We start from the raw sequence: 17812 nt of genomic DNA, 5'->3' as shown, positions 1-17812 counted from the left end.
CAGCTCCCAAACCGGTCCTGTGAGCCTCGCTGCGGAGAGTGGCCAGTTTAGTTTTATGTCTAACCCATCACAGACCAAGGCTTTGTAAAGTACCATTTTTAAAAGTCCATAGAAAATGTAAATGGAAAATCCGTGAGAAGTACAAGCCCATTGTCCAATGGCTTAGAAAATGCTGGCTCTCCATTTCTGTACTTATCTCAGCCTAAACGGGCCCCAGGCAGCCCTAGCCGGTTTGGCTCAGTGGGTACAGCATCGGCCTGCGGACTGAAGGGTCTCAAGCTTCATTCGGGGCAAGAACACATACCTGGGTTGCGGGCTTGATCCCCAGTGTGGGGCGCACAGGAGGAAGCCAGTCAATGATTCTCTCTCATTGATGGTTCTACCTCTCCCTCTCTTTTCCTCTCTGGAATCAATAAAAATAAACGGTCACCAGGCAGATCTGGAATTGTCACCAGGCCACGGGTCACACTTTGAGCTAGGCCATGTGGCCTCCTGTGCCCTTACCAATGAGACATGGGGGGTTGAAAAGGAAGACAATGTTCTAAAATGGACTTCTGCCCCATTTGGAGTGAAAGGGCCCAGGAAAAGCATGAACATCCAGGCCTTCCCTGGGTTGGGCATGGCTCCTTGTTGGACCAAGGGGGAGGGGCTCAGGGAAAGGAACCTGTGAGTGTGAGTGTGTGTGTGTGTGTGTGTGTGTGTGTGTTGTGTAGTGTGTGTGTGTGTGTGTGTGTCCCGCCTTTGGGTCCCAGTCGGGGGCTGCCCCGGCTCCGAGGCCACAGGGGGTCTATTGGGGACCAGCCCGTCTTCCTCCCCCCAGCCGCAGCACTCCCACCTGGTTATCCAGCAGCTCCTGGGCCACCTGGATGCCAACAGCCGCAGCGCGGCCACCGTGCGGGCGGGCATCGTGGAGGTCCTGTCGGAGGCCGCCGTCATCGCCGCCACGGGCTCCGTGGGTAAGGCAGCCCGGAGGGGAGCGGGGGTGGGGACCCTCCGGGACCAAGAACTGCCCTTAGCGGGAGCTGCCCCTTCCAGGAAAGGGCAAGGCGCCTGGGGAGGTGTCAGAGCGGGAGGCTGGGGCAGAGGACGCCCCTGGCTGCAGGGGCAGCGCAAGGGAGGAGGAAGGGGCGCCCGCCCTGAATGCTGGGGTCCCACCCCGGCGCAGGGCCCACGGTGCTGGAGATGTTCAACACCCTCCTGAGGCAGCTGCGGCTCAGCATCGACTACGCCCTGACCGGGAGCTACGACGGGGCCATCACCCTGGGCCCCAAGATCATCAAGGAGAACGAGGAGCGCATGTTCCAGGAGGCCGTCATCAAGACCACAGGTGTGGCCCAGAGGGCGTGGTCGGTGGGGGCGTGGTCGTGGGTGGGGCGTGGCCGGGAGGGCGTGGCCAGAGATGGCACCCACGGGGCCTTCAGTCCAGGCCATTGCAGGACTGTCATCCCTTCCAGAAAGGGCAAGGCACCTCCGGGAGGTGTCAGAGCCTGTGTTCCCTCGGGCACCCAGCAGAGCAGCTGGTGGCAGAGCCTCGGTGGGCACCCGGGGCTGCTGCCCTGGCCCAGGGCCCAGGTTCTCCATCCCAGAGACCTTAGCCTCCGGATCTGGATTAAGCGGAGGAACTGGAGCCTGGACGAGTCCTCTGGAATTATCTAGGTTTCTCCTCTGGGTCTGAATCGCCCCCCAGAGAAGCAGTGGAAAGGCTGAGCTGAGAGGCCCCGGCAGCTGCTGGCCTCACGGGCCGACCCTCTGCTCCTCCACCTCTCTCCCGCAGGCTCCTTTGCCAGCACGCTGCCCACGTATCAGCGCTCGGAGGTGATCCTCTTCATCATGAGCAAGGTCCCGCTGCCCTCTCTGCATCACCCCGTGGAGATGGGGAGGACCGGGTAGGTCCACCACATACGCCCTCCTCCCGCTCTTTCCTTCCTGATTTCGCCCTCGCGTCTCTCATTCTGCTCTCAGACCCCTCCGGAGCCTCTAGGGGGGCACCTGGATCCCACAGCAGTTACTCAGGCTGCCACCCTCCCTCCCCAGTAACTGCCTCCCGCCTTGTGGGGAGCCATTCACTCCCCGTCTGCTTCCTGGCTCTGAAGTCACCATCCTGGGTAACTCAGCACATAAGCCTCGTGGGGAATCTAATCATGAGGGGAGAATATGCAGGCACGTGTGGGGTCCTCACCCAGATCACAGCCTGGTGAGCGTGTGTGTCTCTGCTCCACAGGGAGAACCGGAACCGGCTGACCCAGATCATGCTGCTGAAATCCCTTCTCCAGGTGAGCCTCTGCGGCCCCTTCCTGCTCGGCCTCTGCGGGAGGCAGCGCCTTCCTGGGCCCAGGGTCAGCTCCAGCTGTGCAGGCTGCAGGTGCACAAGCATGTCTGTGCGAAGGGCTGAGGGGCCTGCCGCCAGCCCGTGTCCCTCTCACCAGCCTGCTGGGCGCACACAGAGCTGGGCCGTCCGAGCAGGCGTGCGGTGTCTAATTTTCACGCAGGTTCCTCATCAGCTACTGATAGCACTGCCGCTCCACATGGTCTCCGTACTGAGATGGAGGAATCTGCTGGTTCCCGCCCCTTCCCCCTCCAATGACCTGCTCAGGTCCTTCCCCACACGGTTCCCTCCCGGTTTCCCCTCAGTCTCCCAGACACAGGCTTTTTGTTTGTTTGTTTGCTTGCTTGCTTTATATTCCTCTTTTTGCACCTTTGCAGCCATCACTGGGTCTAGAGACTCATTGTTCTCAAACGTTGTTCCCATGGCCAACTTGTTGAACGGTAGAGATTCTGTATTGATTCTGAGCCATCCGACTGCGTGGGGTCCTGACTCTGTGCCTGTAACAGTCTCCCCAGTTATCCTTGTGCACAGCCCTGGCCTAAACTCCAGACATCTCACAACTGCACGATTCTCCCAGTTGCTTTATCTCCATCTCTCCTCACCTCTCATAAACACAACCACTAGAATCTTCTGGAAATGCTGTTCCCCACGTGTTGCCTCTTGTTACAGTGTAGGTCTCGGTTTCCAGTTGAGGTACGTCTCGATTTCACACAGGCGTACCTTGGAGGGATTGCGGGTTCGGTTCCGGCAATAAAGCTCTGAGGGTGGACTGTCCACCCTCCTAGTAAGCCTTGTATTCCCGGTGAATTTCAACATGAGTTCTGAGCTCCCTGACTCCTGCTCCCCTCAGTGCTCATCCCTTGCTTGCTTTTAACCACTTAAAGTTCCTGCATACGGTCCCCACCAACCACATGTCTGCTGAGCTGAGCTGAGGAGGTTGTCTCAGATGTTGGTTTGTTCAAAAAGTTGCCTAAGGCATCCAGGGTCCAGGTGGTCTGGACTGGGGGACCTGGACTGGGAGATGCCCAGAGAGGGTGAATGCCGCAGACCCACCCTTTGCTGGCTGCTCCTCCACCTCCTCACTGTACCTGAGAGGGCCAGCGTCCCTAAGCACGGACGTCCTGGGCTCCCTTGCAGGTGTCCCTAGGTTTCCAGTGCAGCAATATGATGTCAGCCCTGCCCAGCAACTTTCTTGACCGCCTTCTGTCCACCGCCCTCATGGATGACCCAGAGATCCGTCTCTTCGTTCTAGAGATTCTCATCAGTTTTATTGATCGTCATGGCAACCGCCCCAAGTTCTCTTCCATCAGGTGAACTTGGGGCTTCCTCCCCTGTTGATATGTGATGGGAGAAGACTCCGATAGGGCCACTCATGCAGATAGGAAGACAGCTCAGAGACTCAGTGTGTGTATCTGCTCCACCAGAGAACCAATTACAGACATTGACCCTGGAGCCCCGTGAGGGGAAGAGTGACTGAAAGAACACTTGATTTGGGGGAGATAGGGGATGGATTGGAGATTTGGGAGATAAATAGCACCTACTAAAGGGAGTTTTCAGATGGGGAGGAAAACAATAATCTAGGTCAATATTTAAGAAAAGGGGCCTTAGCCGGTTTGGCTCAGTGGCTAGAGCGTCAGCCTGGGAACTGAAAGTCCCAGGTTTGATTCCTGTCAAGGGCACATGCCTGGGTTATGGGCTTGATCCTCAGTGGGGGATTTCCAGGAGGTAGCTGAACCATGATTCTCAATTATCATGAATGTTTCTATCTCTCTCTCCTTCTTCCTTCCTTTCTGAAATCAATAAAAATCTTTAAAAAAAAAAAAAAAAAGTGGGGGGGGGACAGGAACTAGAGAACATGGTAGAAAGCAGAGAATGGGTTAGGACCAGGGCTAGTACAACTCATGACATCGGATGAAGCCCAGTGACACCATATGAGCTCTGACTGGCCTCACACATGGGCTAAGGTGGCCCCTCCTGTCCCCTTCCAGTACCCTCAGTGACATCTGTGTCCTGAAGCTGAAAGTGGATAAGTGCTCCCGACAGGACACCGTCTTCATGAAGAAGGTTAGCACATGTTACCTTGATACCGTGAATCCCTGCAGGCCAGGCCCTGGGACCCTGGCCTCCAGTCCCCCAGTCCCTGCTGACCCCCCGCACCCGGATCCGGCCTCCTCCCTCTCTGTGTAGGCAGGATGAGCAGCCAGCCCTTGGGGGGTCAAGCCTCTCGGGCCATACTCATCACAAGGCCAGAATGAGGACCAGGCCAGTGGCTGTGTTCTGCTCCTGAAACAATTTGGGCGGCAGCTGTTGTTGCTGGTTTGACCGGACCCAGCCTTCCCTAAACACGCACTCCTGCACGTGTTCGCGTGCACCGGGCGTCCTCTCTGGGGGTGGAAGTGAGGTGGACACAGCTTTCCCACTTTCTTCAGATTAGTTTTTCTATTCTTGCTCCTCCTGCCCCGGCCTGCCACGGTGGCCTTGCCCACACCCCTATCCCCATCTCCAGCACTCCCAGCAGCTCTACAGACACATCTACCTGAGCTGTAAGGAGGAAACGAACACACAGCAGCACTACGAGGCAATCTACGGCTTGCTGGCGCTCATCAGCATCGAGCTGGCCAACGAGGAGGTGGTGGTAGACCTCATCCGCCTGGTGCTGGCTATTCAGGTGGGACATGGGCGTCGGGATTGGGGATGGGGGGTGGGGAGGACCTGTTGTGACCAAGCACTCATTAGAGTGCTGGGCAGCAACTACTTAACAATTGTTTTGGAGCTGGGAATACTGTGCTGGTTGGCCATTCCTCCATGAAGACCACCAGCCGTAGCCCTGTAGGTGAACCATGAAGAATGTGTATCCCATGGCTTCGGCCCATTCTCAGGCTAAAGGAGACCCAGGGAACAGGGTCGTTAGCCCTCAGCATTTCAAGCCTCTTGAAGAGTCTAAATGGGACTCCAAGGATTGCCAAGGGAGTGCTTGTAAGCCCTGAGTGATTCCAAAGTAAATCACCTGGTCTCCAAATTTGCTTCTGAATCACCTCAAGCATTTATGAAAAATACATGTTTCCAGTTCTGTCCTGAGCCTGGGGGCCGGTGGATTCAATAGGCCTCCCTTGTGACTCTTTGGCAGGCAGCGTGACACTACATAGGGCTTTAGACTTTCCAAGTCTGCCTGGGTGGAAGTACACTCTCGGCACTAGGATATGCCCTTCAAATCTCAAAGACCAGTGGTCGGCAAACTCATTAGTCAACAGAGCCAAATATCAACAGTACAATGATTGAAATTTCTTTTGAGAGCCAAAATTTTTAAACTTAAACTATATAGGTAGGTACATTGTTATTAATTTAATTAGGGTACTCCTAAGCTGGCCTTTACTAAAACCTCAAGGGGCCAAAGAGCCGCATGTGGCTTGAGAGCCTCAGTTTTCTGACCACTGTCAAAGATAAGGGCCTCCAGGGGCCTGAAGCTAGGAGGGCGAGCCTAGAAACTCAGTGGTGGCCAGTCTTGGCCACCTGCTTGATAGTGCTAAACCCTGCAAGGCCAACCTAGATGCTATGATTGTCTTCCTTCCGGAATTTGAGATTCCTTTGTATCCCAATCCCCTGGTACAAGCATGTCAAACTCGCGGCCCATGGGCCGCATGCCTCCTTTATTTGGCCCGTGTTAGCCTTTGAGTTTGACAAGCTTGCCTTAATAACTCCCACAACTTTCCCAATTTAACATGTGAACCCAATGTAGCAAGCCACTCCTGTCCTCCAAGCACCAGGCAAGGGCTTTGCTGAAGGAAGCAGCATCCTAGAGGTGGGCTTAATGGTGAGGGTTTGGACAGTCAAAGTCACGAAAGCTGCAACTACCACGTGGGGGTTGAGGTCCTCGCCTCTCATGGATTGTTCTAGGGAGCATTCACTTCGGCTGTCATAAGGTTGGCTCCTGACTGCCAGGGAATGATGACGCAGATGCTGAAAGAAGCTCAGTCTAGAGCAGGGGGCCATCTCCCTACAGCTGTGGGAAGGCTGGGCAGAAGGTGGGGCAGCAGCATAGTTTGTCAGTTAAAAGCTGCAAACGCCCCTCGGTGTCGCCACAGGACTTGGCCCAGGTCAACGAAGAGAACCTGCCCGTGTACAACCGCTGCTCCCTCTACGCACTGTGCGCGGCCTACCTGAACCTCATCAGCCAGCTGACCACGGTGCCTGCCTTCTGCCAGCACATCCATGAGGTTGGTGTCCTCATGACCCCGAGGTGTCCTTGTGACTGTGAGAACTCAGGAAGCCCTCAACTTGGGGTTTCCCCAGAACTTTTCCTTAATTGCATGAGCCCTGTGCTTAGTCATCCTCTTCATTAAAAATAGCAGCATCTTTGCTTACTCGCCTCCCCCACACACTTGCCTGCCAACTATCCTCCCACTTCTCACCATCTTAATAGCTTTCACCTTCCTTGTCAAAAATCTGCAAAGGATACCGAGGGAGACTCAATGTGTTTGCAGTGCACGAGGGCTTGGGAACGGCGTGACCTATGCTTGGTTTTCCAGGTTTAAGGAGAAACCAGGAACAGGTCACAAAAGCAAGAAAGAACAGTCTCTTGGGAGCTAAATCCCAGGATTGGGATTCGGAGGACACTTAGTGCATATGTGTCAGGGGGCGGAGCTTGAGCAGATCGCCCAGCTGCTCCGAGGGTCTCTGTGGTCTGAGTTTCTCTCTCAGAAGCCGCTGTAGGGCTCTCTGCCACCAATTTGCAGGAGGGAGGAAACACTGAGTGGGCGGGAGCTCTGTCATTGGCTTGTGTGGAGCTCCCTCTCCCTGCAGCACCAGGCTCTGACCTTGTGATTCCTCCCAAACTCCAGGTGATAGAGACCAGGAAGAAAGAGGCTCCGTACATGCTCCCAGAGGATGTGTTTGTGGAGAAGCCCAGGTGAGGAGGGTATATGGTCCAGGAAGTCAAAGGCAGCTGAGTAAGAAGGTGGGCTGTCAGGGGCAGGGGCTGAGGCCTCTATGGGCTCTAGGGCTGAAAGTAGAACCTGCCCGTGGCCTATGGGTCCCGGGTCAAGTGTGACAGGCATGTGACCGTAATACACACCTTGAGCCATCTGGATGTGTTGTACCAGAGACCACGCCCATGGGGGAGGAATTTTGGAGCAGTTGTTCCAGAGAAGACACTGCCATCAATCCAAGTGGCATTGTCAGACTGATGTCACCTCAGCATCAGAGGAACCCAAGGAAAGGATATTCTGGGGGGGAATGGGGAGAATGTCCAACACCAGGGATGGCTTTATCAATTGTGGCCATCCACACAGCAGATGACTACTAGCCCATTTACAATGGTTTCAAAGAGTAGCTAATGTAATATATTCGCTATAGAAGAGGTACATGAAATAGATCACAGAACAGGAATGGGGGTGTGTGTGTTGTGTGTCTTGTGTGTGGGGGAGGGGGAGGTGGTGGGTGTACATGTATGTGACCGAAGGATTCTGCTCACTGAAGGTTAGTGGGACAATGGGTGATTTCCCCCCCATTTGCATCTCTGTCATTTGGTATAATGAGTGTTGCCTTTATAATAAGCTATTAGGAAACCATCCTTGTTACCACGGCTCCCGCCTCTTCCCTCCCTTGTCGTCCAGGCTGTCTCAGGATCTTGATGGAGTGGTGATTGAGTTCCTCTTCCTTCAGAGCAAGATCAGTGAAGTCCTGGGGGGCAGTGGCTACAATTCAGACAGGCTCTCCCTGCCCTACATCCCTCAGCTGACAGGTATGAGCTCTGCTCGAGGACTCCCAGGCCTGCCTCTGGCTGGTCATGGCCAGGTAAGGGCCTGAGTGTAAGGGACTTCCGTCGCCTTCCATGGCACTGTGGATGTCACACAAGAGCTGAAAGGCACCGTGGAGGTCTATGGTGAGATCCTCTGGATTTCCCCACCTCTCCTCCTCAGGGCAGGGTCCTTAGAAGTAACTGGCCCACAAGCTAGCCTGGCTTGTGGATGGGAGAGGCCCCACACATGGGCTACAGAGACCCAGTTCTCTGTCACCGACTTCCATTTCCTTGACTCTAAAATAGGCATATTAACAGTACTTGCCTTAGAGGGTTGGTGTGAAAAGTACATAAAATAATGAAGGCAAATGCGCATAGCAAATGCTACACAAATGACAGCCATTAGTGCTATGAGCAGATAACGCTTGCACAAGTTGAGATATGCTTTCTGGTCATAAGAAGCTTCTTTGTGCTCATCAAGGATTTCAAAATCTTAGTCCTGAAGAGCAGAACTCACCATCCTAAAATGGGCAGAGAAGGCTCAGCTGTAAAATCCAGCTGTAGACTCCACGTGCCCTGAGCCCTCAGAGGACGTGGGTCAGGCAAAGCAGAAGGCGTGGGAGATGGTGCCAGGGGTGTGATCCTGGCTCGCTCCCCGACGGCTAGGAATCTAGATTCTGGCTTCTCCTTTTCCCAGATGAGGATCGCTTGTCCAAGAGGAAGAGCATTGGAGAAACCATTTCCCTGCAGGTGGAGGTGGAATCTAGGAACAGCCCCGAGAGGGAGGAGGTGAGTGTCTCCCCCATACACTGTCCTCGGGAAGCCCAGCATCCCCGGGGGAGAGCACCTGCTCCTGCCTTCTATGCTGTCAAACACTCCACGTTCCAAGCTCCCCTAACTGCACAACACAGTTAAGATTGCACAGAAAGTAAATTTCTCAGGGAAGTCCATAGACTTCCTACTCTCACCCCATAGGCCACAGACATTTCCATCTGGAGGAAATGATCTGTATCCACCTTCCTCCCTACTGCACTCCCACGAGGATGTCATAAAAATCGCTCTTGAAAGGCTTGTTGGTTGTCATTTCCATTCATGGTGGAGACAAACAAGCTCCATATTGGAAACCGAAAGGCTCAGTAGGAGAGATGAGGGTGAGACGCACCCATAAAGGTGCTCTTTTAAAGAGAAGGCTGCAGCTGAAAGATCTCCCTCCCATCTTCTCTGGAGGGCTGTGAATGTCTAGTCTCTGTACAACGGCCTATGTGCTATCTCCCCTGCCATATCTTCTACCTCAGAAAATAAAGCAGATGTGCCCGCGAGAAAGGGAGAATAAAGGAATTATAGTGGAAATATCAAATTCACTTCTCAAACGGGAAAGACATGGGGGAGGGAGAAAGAGTGAGGACTCGGACAGGAAGACTTGCGGAGTTGGGGCAGGGACAGTTTCTACCCATTAGGGCTGGTGTGGCCACGGAGGACAGCATGGACACTTAGTCTTTCCCCAAGGAGCAAGGGGAAGTCTCTGGGGTCGAGATCAAGCCTCCCTGTCACCATGCGCTCAACCTTCAGTTACTGGGGGAGACCTCCAGTCCTGGGCTTTTCAGAGCTTATCTAGAACCTTCCCCTGGAAGGAAGGAGGCCAATTGGAGAAGTGAAATGAGGTTGAACCAGGCCCTTCCAGCTCTACAAGACCAGGAATCTCAGAAACGTTAGAACGGCAGCATGAGTTGGATGCTACTCCCCACCCACATCCCATAAGTCCTCAAAAATGTTATTCAGTTCTTGAAATTGACATTTGAGATTATATGACCATCTGCAGTTATCATCTCCTCTTGCTTCCAATATTTTCTGTTTGGTGTCTGAAGATTTTTTTTTTATTATTAGTACACAGTGTTTTCCTTCTCCTGGGCTTAATGGGACAAGTCAGGGGGTGGAGGGGGGGGAGTGGGTTCTTTTAGTGGAGACTCTAATGAGGAATTAGCCTCCCCAACCCCATGTCACTACGCTTGGAGAGCTTCCGGAGACCCTGGTGAGAAGGTGGGTGTGCGGAGGGAGTTTCTGCCCATTGGGACAGTCTTGAGAAGTGAAGGGGCTGCCAGGTAACTAAGGAAGCCAGGGCTGCCTCCTCCGATCCCTTCCCCGCTCCACCTATGTAACACTTGTCCCCTCTCCCGCAGCGAGTACCAGCAGAGGAGATCACCTATGAGACACTAAAGAAGGCCATTGGTAAGTGGGAGGCCCCCAGGGAGTGGGTGGGAAGGGAGGGCAGAACTGGGTCTTACTTGCAAGCAAGTGTGTGTGTGCAGCCCCATCTGCTGTCCTCCCGAGGATGATACAGCACAGACTTGAGGGCAGACATTGTGGCTTCCTCTGAACTCATCCCAACTGCCAAAGCTGCAGTGGGAAGCCCTGCTCTCATGAGGGATCAGCAGGGTGGCCCTGTGTATCTTAGGTCAGACAACCCTTTTTCCTCTCACTGCTGCCTTCAAGGTAAACCCACTGAGGGTTACAGACAGTCAGGTAAAAAGCAGTTATGTATAAAAACTTCAACTGCTTTTTGTTAGAATGTGATACAGAAGAACAAGTTGACCAATAAAATATATTAATCATATTAATATTTATTTAATAATGGCAACAGATTTCTAAAATATTTTTATTGATTTCAGAGAGGAAGGGAGAGGAAGAGAGAGATAGAAACATCAATGATGAGAGAGAATAATTGATTGGCTGCCTTCTGCATGCCCCCTACTGTGGATCGAGCCTGCAACCCGGCATGTGCCCTGACGAGGGAATTGAACTGTGACTTTCTGGTTCATAGGTCCACGCTCAACCACTGAGCAACACTAGCAGGCGGCAATAGATTTTAAAATGTAGTATTATGTCTTCTGTCTGAAGTACTCCAAATGAATTTTTCTGAATGCTGATGACAAATTATGTCCTCAAATGCCAGACTTTTTTTATTTTCGTTGTCATTAACGGTACTCCTGAAGGTACACACTCTCTGCCTTCTGACAGCGAATGATGGGCATATTGAGATCCCTCACCTTTTTATCTAACTCATTTTGGATACCAAGAGGATTATGCAGACACCTAAATAGCTTCATACCGCTCTGCCACGGGGGTTCTGGGCTGGCTTTTGTGGTCTGTATGGCCTTTCCATTGTTGATGTCCCTTTTCAAACCCCCCTTAGAGCACTTCCTACTCCGGGAACTTCCCGTTAAGAGTCCTAGTGGCAGTGCAGTTACGTGGGGCTTTTGAAGCTCAGCTTCAGGGTCTGCTCAGCTGGTTCTCAAACCCTTACCCAAGGAAGGTCGCTGAGCCCCCCGGAAAGGTCTAGACCTGCGGGGGCCACGTGATGGCACCACACCCTCCAGGGCCCCGCACCCAGCGCACCAGCTGAGGGTGGAGCCGGAGCTGCGGGCACAGACAGAGCTCCCGGGAGGAGTCCGCCCAGCTCCATGTCAGGGGGGCAGGCTGTGCGGGCTGACCGCACTCTGTGCTGCAGTGGACAGTGTGGCGGTGGAGGAGCAGGAGCGCGAACGGCGGCGGCAGGTGGTGGAGAAGTTCCAGAAGGCGCCCTTCGAGGAGATTGCGGCCCACTGCGGGGCCCGGGTGAGTGAGCACACAGGGGCGAGCCCTCAGAGCCCAAGGGCCCAGGGCAGGACGGAGTTGCTAGATCTTGGCACTTTAGTCACCCAGAAATTAGGGTTTAGATGCCAGCAACACCCTGGCCCTACACTGTTTCCCCATGAACCTAAAGACTCGGCTGTTGGCCATACCGGCCTCCAGACCTCGCATGTTTCACGTAAGAAAGAAGTCCTGACCTCAGGAGCTCCCGCATCAGACAGACAGGCTATAACAATTATCACCATAATGGCAAGTGTGTACATAGCACTCTATCTGCGAGATGCACCGGATCATCTCACACCTGTTAGTGTATTTCATTCTCATGCCTACTCTGCGAGTTGGTGCCAGTATGACCGTCACATGACGGAGTGATGGGGAAGGAGCCCATGGGGGAGGAAAGATGGCCAGTGTTTGCGACGGGACCCTGCAGGCAGGGGGGGTGAACGGCTGGCCTGGGAAAGGTCTGAGAGAGGGGGCCCCAGACAAGGGGAACGAAGGGCTCGTGTCTGTGCTTAAGGGAAGGGCACAAACACTTCTTGAGATTGATTTACCTCATACTTTATTGTACTTTTTCCTCTCAATAAAAACATGTCTTTTATTATATATTATGCACACACACACACATATATTTCCAATTATTGTGATAACTATATAAAATAATATATAGATACATGTCGATTTGGGAGGCCTCTATTATCCTGACCTCTTGTCCCATTTCATGAGCTAGGAGTTGGGGCCCAGGTACAGAACTCGTGCATAGCTCCCTCACGCAGTCGGAGCCAATTATGCACACCTGCTCCTTTGGAGTTAAGAGCTGGAACCAGCTCTGAGCCTCCTGACTCCATGCCCAGCAGGTGCTCCCCTCACACGTGGAGGAGCTAAGGGTCCTTCAAGAACCACCTGCTGAAGTCCTCCTGGTGCTCCCAGTCTCTGTGCTGCCCCAGCAGGCCGTGGCCAGCGGCTCTGCCTGACCTGAACCCGCAGCCGGGGTCCACCACCCCCTCCTGAGGCTGCACTGCCCGGATCTCCAGCACGCGCTCCGGGCAGGTGGGCTCAGGACCGCCCGCAGTGGTCGGTGCGGGAACCCCCGCTCACTCTCCCTCCATTTGTGTTTAGGCGTCGCTGCTGCAGAGCAAACTCAACCAGATCTTCGAAATCACCATCCGGTACGTGGCAGCCCGGCCCGGGGACCTCTAACTCTGTGGCCCAGCGTGGGCGCCCTCCTCCCGAGTCTTCCTCTCACTGTCTTCAGCCCTCCTCTCCCAGCCTCTGTCTCCAGGGCTGGGGTCAGCCACCAACTCTCCCCAAAAAGGAAGTTGAGACTAGAGAGGAAAAGAGATGGCTCAGTGAACCCTGGGAAAGAGTCAGGGTCCTTGTTTCCCAGGCTGAGACTTTACTTTCTAAAGCAACATTGTCACTGTAGAGCCTACGTGGAGCTGTAGATTCTAGAACAGTGGCCGGCAAACTGTGGCTCTCGAGCCACATGTGGCTCTTTGGCCCCTTGAGTTTTTAGCAAAGACCAGCTTAGGAGTACCCTAATTGATTTAATAACAATGTACCTACCTATATAGTTTAAGTTTTAAAAATTTGGCTCTTAAAATAAATTTCACTCATTGTACTGTTGATATTTGGCTCTGTTGACTAATGAGTTTGCCAACCACTGTTCTGGAACAACTTGAAACCTGGGAACCCAGTGACAAAGGCTCTGGTCCCTGTTCAAGGAGAAACACAAACCAGCTGCTCTATTTGGTTGCATGGGGTGGGCCCGCCCCTCATCCCTCTCTCCTCCGTGTGCTCCTGCCCAGGCCCCCGCCCAGCCCGTCAGGAACCATCACCGCAGCCTACGGCCAGCCTCAGAACCACTCCATCCCCGTCTACGAGATGAAGTTTCCAGACCTGTGTGTATACTGAGTTCCAAGAGGCGGAGCTGCTTGGAGGGGTGCAGCTGCTCACCATCACACTCCACCCCTACCACGCGCAAGTCTAACAGGGATCTCAGCAAAGGTCACCTTCCCAGCTAGGCCCTCCCCGCTTCCCCTGTGTCTCCCCTGAGGGGTTGGCTACCTGCCCCTCTAGGACCAATAAGCCTCTCAACTGTACCCTTTAGTCTCCTTTGTGTCAGCGAGGGGCCAAGAATGGGGGGATGGGGGGTGCTGAGGTCCTGCAGCTCCTGGTGGTGTGGAGGTGCAGCAAGTGTAAGGCTTTGATGCTGGGGGTGGGAGAGGGCACAGCTGCCATCCCCCCAGGAAGGGACTGGATGGAGCCACCATTGGTCAAAGGGCCCTGTAGACAGCAATCTAGAGAAAGCCCCAGGAAGAGCTGGAAGCTGGGGGACATTCTCCTCAGAGCATCCCCACTCAGAGGATCCCAGCTCTGTCCCAAGGCCCTCAGGTCTCCTGTGGCTCTTCCACTCCCCCCCCCTACCCCCGACTCACCCTGCCAGCTTCTCTTAGTGACTGAGGGGAATGGAGGGTTGGGGGGGGGGGTGGCACTAGGAAGGGATGGTGGTGGTGGAGGAGCACTTTGGGACTCAAAGATGTCAGGTCAATGAGTTGTGAATGTTTCGTTGAGGAAAGAAGGACCCAGCACCTGATACTGGAATGACTTTTTTCACTCTTTGGACAAAGTCCGGACCTCAGTTCCACCTGGCCAAGCTTGAGGCTTGGGGAGAGCGGTGGGGACCCCTTTGGGTTCTGCATTTCCCAGGAGTCTGGCCAGCAGGTCTGTGTGCGGAGGAGGGGCCAGGAGTCTGTTTGCTGGGCACTCCCTTCCCCTTTCTCACCCCTGTCCCTGCTGCTTCTGGGCCGCCTCCTGGGCCTCCAGGTGCCAGTGCCCTAGGGCCCCAAATAGTTCTCTCCCAGTGGAACGTCTGGGTCCCACAACTGTTCTGAGCTGGTGTAACTCACAGTAAGGTGTGAATGGCCAAATGATTCTTCCCTGAGATTGTTTTTTTCTAAGAGAGAGGGTGAATAGATTCCTGGACCCAAAGAAATCCCTTTTAGGGTACAATTTTAGGCAGTGTGGGGTGGGGTCAGAAGCAGGCACCCTGGGGTCACACCCCTGCATGACCCTGTAGGGACGCAGTGAGAGCCTGATGATCAGTCCAGGTGTATTTCCTCAAATTAGGAGAAACTTAACAAATGCATTTCCCATTGCTGTGCAGCTCTCTCTGGGAGGGGCCTTCTGACCCTGTTCTTGTCATTTCCCCCTTGGGCACTGCCTCCATAGGGGCCTGCAGCTTCCAGGTGGCTGCGTGGTTACAGGGCCCAGCCGGCTTCTGGCCACGTAGCTTCTGGCTAATGCTCAACCCAACCTTACACGCATAGACTGAGATTTCTCCTCAAGTTAATATCTCCTCACGAAGAAGCCCCGTTTCAGATAACTTGAAACAAACTTGAAGGCAAATAACTTTGGGGAGAAAGTTCACAGGAAATCTAAATCTTTGTTTTTAATTTGCATTTTTATTGATTTCAGAGAAGAAGGGAGAGGGAGGGAGAGATAGAAACATCAAGGATGAGAGAGAAACATTGGTCAGCTGCCTCCTGCATGCCCCCTACTAGGGGGCTGAGCCTGCCACCCAGCATGTGCCCTAACTGGGAATCAGACCGTGACCTCTTGGTTCCTGGGTTGACGTTCCACCACTGAGCCGCATCGCCGGGCAGGAAATCTAAATCTGGCGCCACAAACCTGTCTTCCCATCTGTATCCCCTGCTCGGCTTTGACGAGGAACTCTGTTTCTTTCTTGTGCCTCCTTGACTTTAGGGTCCATCCCCAGGGCAACTGCCCTTAGGACCCTGGTTCTGGGATGTGGGAGGCAGGGCCCTGGAGCCTCTTCTAGAGCCAGCACTAGGACCAGAGACCTGCAGGCCCCCTCAGACGTCCCCGTCCCTCCCCACCCACCTGGGAACAGGGTGCAGAAAAAGGTGCAAGATTCCCATTCTTGACACACTCAGCTGCTCCTTCCTCCTCTCTGTCTGAAGCAGCCTTTTCTTTCCATCACAGCTGCACAGCCAAGACATGATTTAGAGAACTGAGTGCCATCTTCCCAGATTCAATTGCAGCTCACACTCAGTAGGATATCAGGTGCCTGCTGCCAGGAGGTAGAACCTGGATTCTGGCCCAGTATGCCCCAGAATCAGAAAGTTTAAGGCGAGTGCTGACTCGGACAGACAATGAAATGATAAATGAAGCAGTTCTCCTTCACCCCTACCCACCTACGTGCCCCTCCACAAACCCTGGGAATGGATGCCAAGCAGTTTGGAGGGCACCTAGACCACTGCTTCCTGCCTTCCGAGCCCCGTAGTGTCTGACAGCATGGTGTCTTGTGACCAACCCTTTCTGCTACCCTTGTCTACTGTGGTTTTGAGCCAGCTGCTGCCCAAAGCCACTGAGGACTCTTGCCTCATGGGCAAGGGGTTGGTTTGGTTAGCACGCTGCAGACATAGCTTAATGGGTGTATATACTTGACATTTGAAAGTTCTGTTCGTTTAGTTGAGTCACATCCGGGCATGAGCAGCAGGTCAGCAGGAAGCACCAATGAGATCCTGGAGGCTCCTCCTGTCTTCCTTGCAGTGGGATCCCCAGCACCCGTCTTCATTTTCCTTCCCCAAAAAGAAGAAATAAGTGGTTTCTTGACTCCTAACTGCCTCTCTCCCGAGCAGGAACCCAAGCAGGGAAGAAGCAGCACTAGAAAAGTCCCAGATACTCCTCTCTGCAGCCCTCCACCTCAGACACACGTAGAAACAGATGAGTAGTGAGAAGGTGGGGCGGGGACCGACTAAAGTGCTTGGAGAAGCATGACGTCACATATGCACCGCCCTTTGCACTCGATGGTCTGGGTCCCAGAGAACACGTTTCAACTGGCTTAAGAACTAGAACAGCCTCGGGGTACCTTTCAATGGCTCAAAGGCCAGGCCTCTGGGCTTCCCTGGGGGCCTCTGGACCATGACACCTTCCAGTTGCTATTGCACTGTCCCCAGTCCTGACCTGGGTACAGAGAGTGTCATTGAGAAGTGAGGCTGTTTCTCCCAATTCCTCTTCAGAACCATGCAATGGTATTACCCTGGTGAGAGCCCGTGGGAAAGGACGAGACCTAAGCTGTTACCTGAATATTAAGATTGAAGGTCGCCCTAGCTGGTTTGGCTCAGTAGATAGAGCGTGAGACTGTGGACTGAAGAGTCTCAGGTTCGATTCTGGTCAAGGGCACATGTCCAGGCTGCAGGCTTGATCCCCAATAGTGGGCATGCAGGAGGCAGCCGATCAATGATCTCATCGTTGATGTTTCTATCTCTCTCTCCCTCTCCCTTCCTCTCTGAAATCAATATATGTAGTTTTTTGTTTTTGTTTTTAAAGATTGAAGGAGATGAGCTCATTTGGGCAGGCCATGCCCACTCCCCTGACCCATAGGCCTGGCAGGAGGTTGTGCTGAAACAAGACATCTTCCTCACTTCTGGGGCAGTGTGTTGCTTCTTTGTCCTCTTCACCTTAGAAAGCTAACCACATCTGAAGACTCGAGAGGATAGTCAGTATGGGCCCGGCCAGCTGGGGAAATGGGGAAGAGACACAGGGGCAGAGGCTGGGGCCCTGGGGGCTGTTGTGGTCAGAAGACGGATTTCCAGGCTCTCTCTTAGCACCAGCCAGGTTGACCAGCACTCTCTTCCTCCTCCTGGAGACCTTAGGGCCTCATCATCTTCCCCTTTTGAGCTCTTCCTCTATGACTGTTGACTCTGGCCTGTGGGGTGCAGAGCTGTAACCCCCACAAATGCTGCAGCCCACACATTATAACATGTCTTATGTCCATTTAGAACTTCATGTCCTGGCTGAACGTGTGTGTGCCCATCTGCATGCATGTGTGTGTAATGTAGTTCCTAGTAGATGATATATGTATATAATAGCTGATGTATTTATATGGAAGTGCGGAATTAGTGCCTGTGGCAGTTTTCTGTATTTTAAACTCATTGAGTCAAATTAGTTTTAAGGAAGGGAAAAGAGGAGTGGGGGAGGGGTGGCGGAGAGTGTGGGAAGAAGGACTCTTAGCAAGATCCTTCTTTAGGACTATTAGTTGTGATTTCCCAATGAGCCTCTATGATGCCCTTTTCAAATAAATGTTAATGTTGTCACCA

General features: G+C 53.5%; 1 protein-coding gene across 2 annotated transcripts in view; it reads left to right on the top strand.

Moving 5' to 3' along the window:
- EFR3B (EFR3 homolog B) overlaps positions 1-17812 on the top strand; it is a 68272-nt gene extending 50460 nt beyond the window's left edge. Inside the window, exons 9-23 of one of the 2 annotated variants that reach the window (XM_084901428.1) lie at positions 848-956; positions 1166-1327; positions 1775-1886; positions 2222-2273; positions 3464-3636; positions 4315-4390; positions 4833-4994; positions 6409-6540; positions 7165-7232; positions 7939-8066; positions 8761-8852; positions 10241-10289; positions 11569-11675; positions 12807-12856; positions 13496-17812. In XM_084901428.1, coding sequence (XP_084757554.1) covers positions 848-956; positions 1166-1327; positions 1775-1886; positions 2222-2273; positions 3464-3636; positions 4315-4390; positions 4833-4994; positions 6409-6540; positions 7165-7232; positions 7939-8066; positions 8761-8852; positions 10241-10289; positions 11569-11675; positions 12807-12856; positions 13496-13601 — 1578 coding nt within the window. In that variant the 3' untranslated portion in view covers positions 13602-17812. Of the gene's footprint in view, positions 1-820; positions 957-1165; positions 1328-1774; positions 1887-2221; positions 2274-3463; positions 3637-4314; positions 4391-4832; positions 4995-6408; positions 6541-7164; positions 7233-7938; positions 8067-8760; positions 8853-10240; positions 10290-11568; positions 11676-12806; positions 12857-13495 lie in introns of both variants that reach the window. The other variant, XM_084901427.1, reaches the window with a different exon arrangement.

Source organism: Pipistrellus hanaki (assembly GCF_964339955.1).
Source record: "Pipistrellus hanaki genome assembly, chromosome: 12".
Classification (NCBI taxonomy): domain Eukaryota; kingdom Metazoa; phylum Chordata; class Mammalia; order Chiroptera; family Vespertilionidae; genus Pipistrellus; species Pipistrellus hanaki.
The sequence above is the reverse complement of the archived record's forward strand: the minus strand, read 5'-3'. Positions and strand labels throughout refer to the sequence as shown.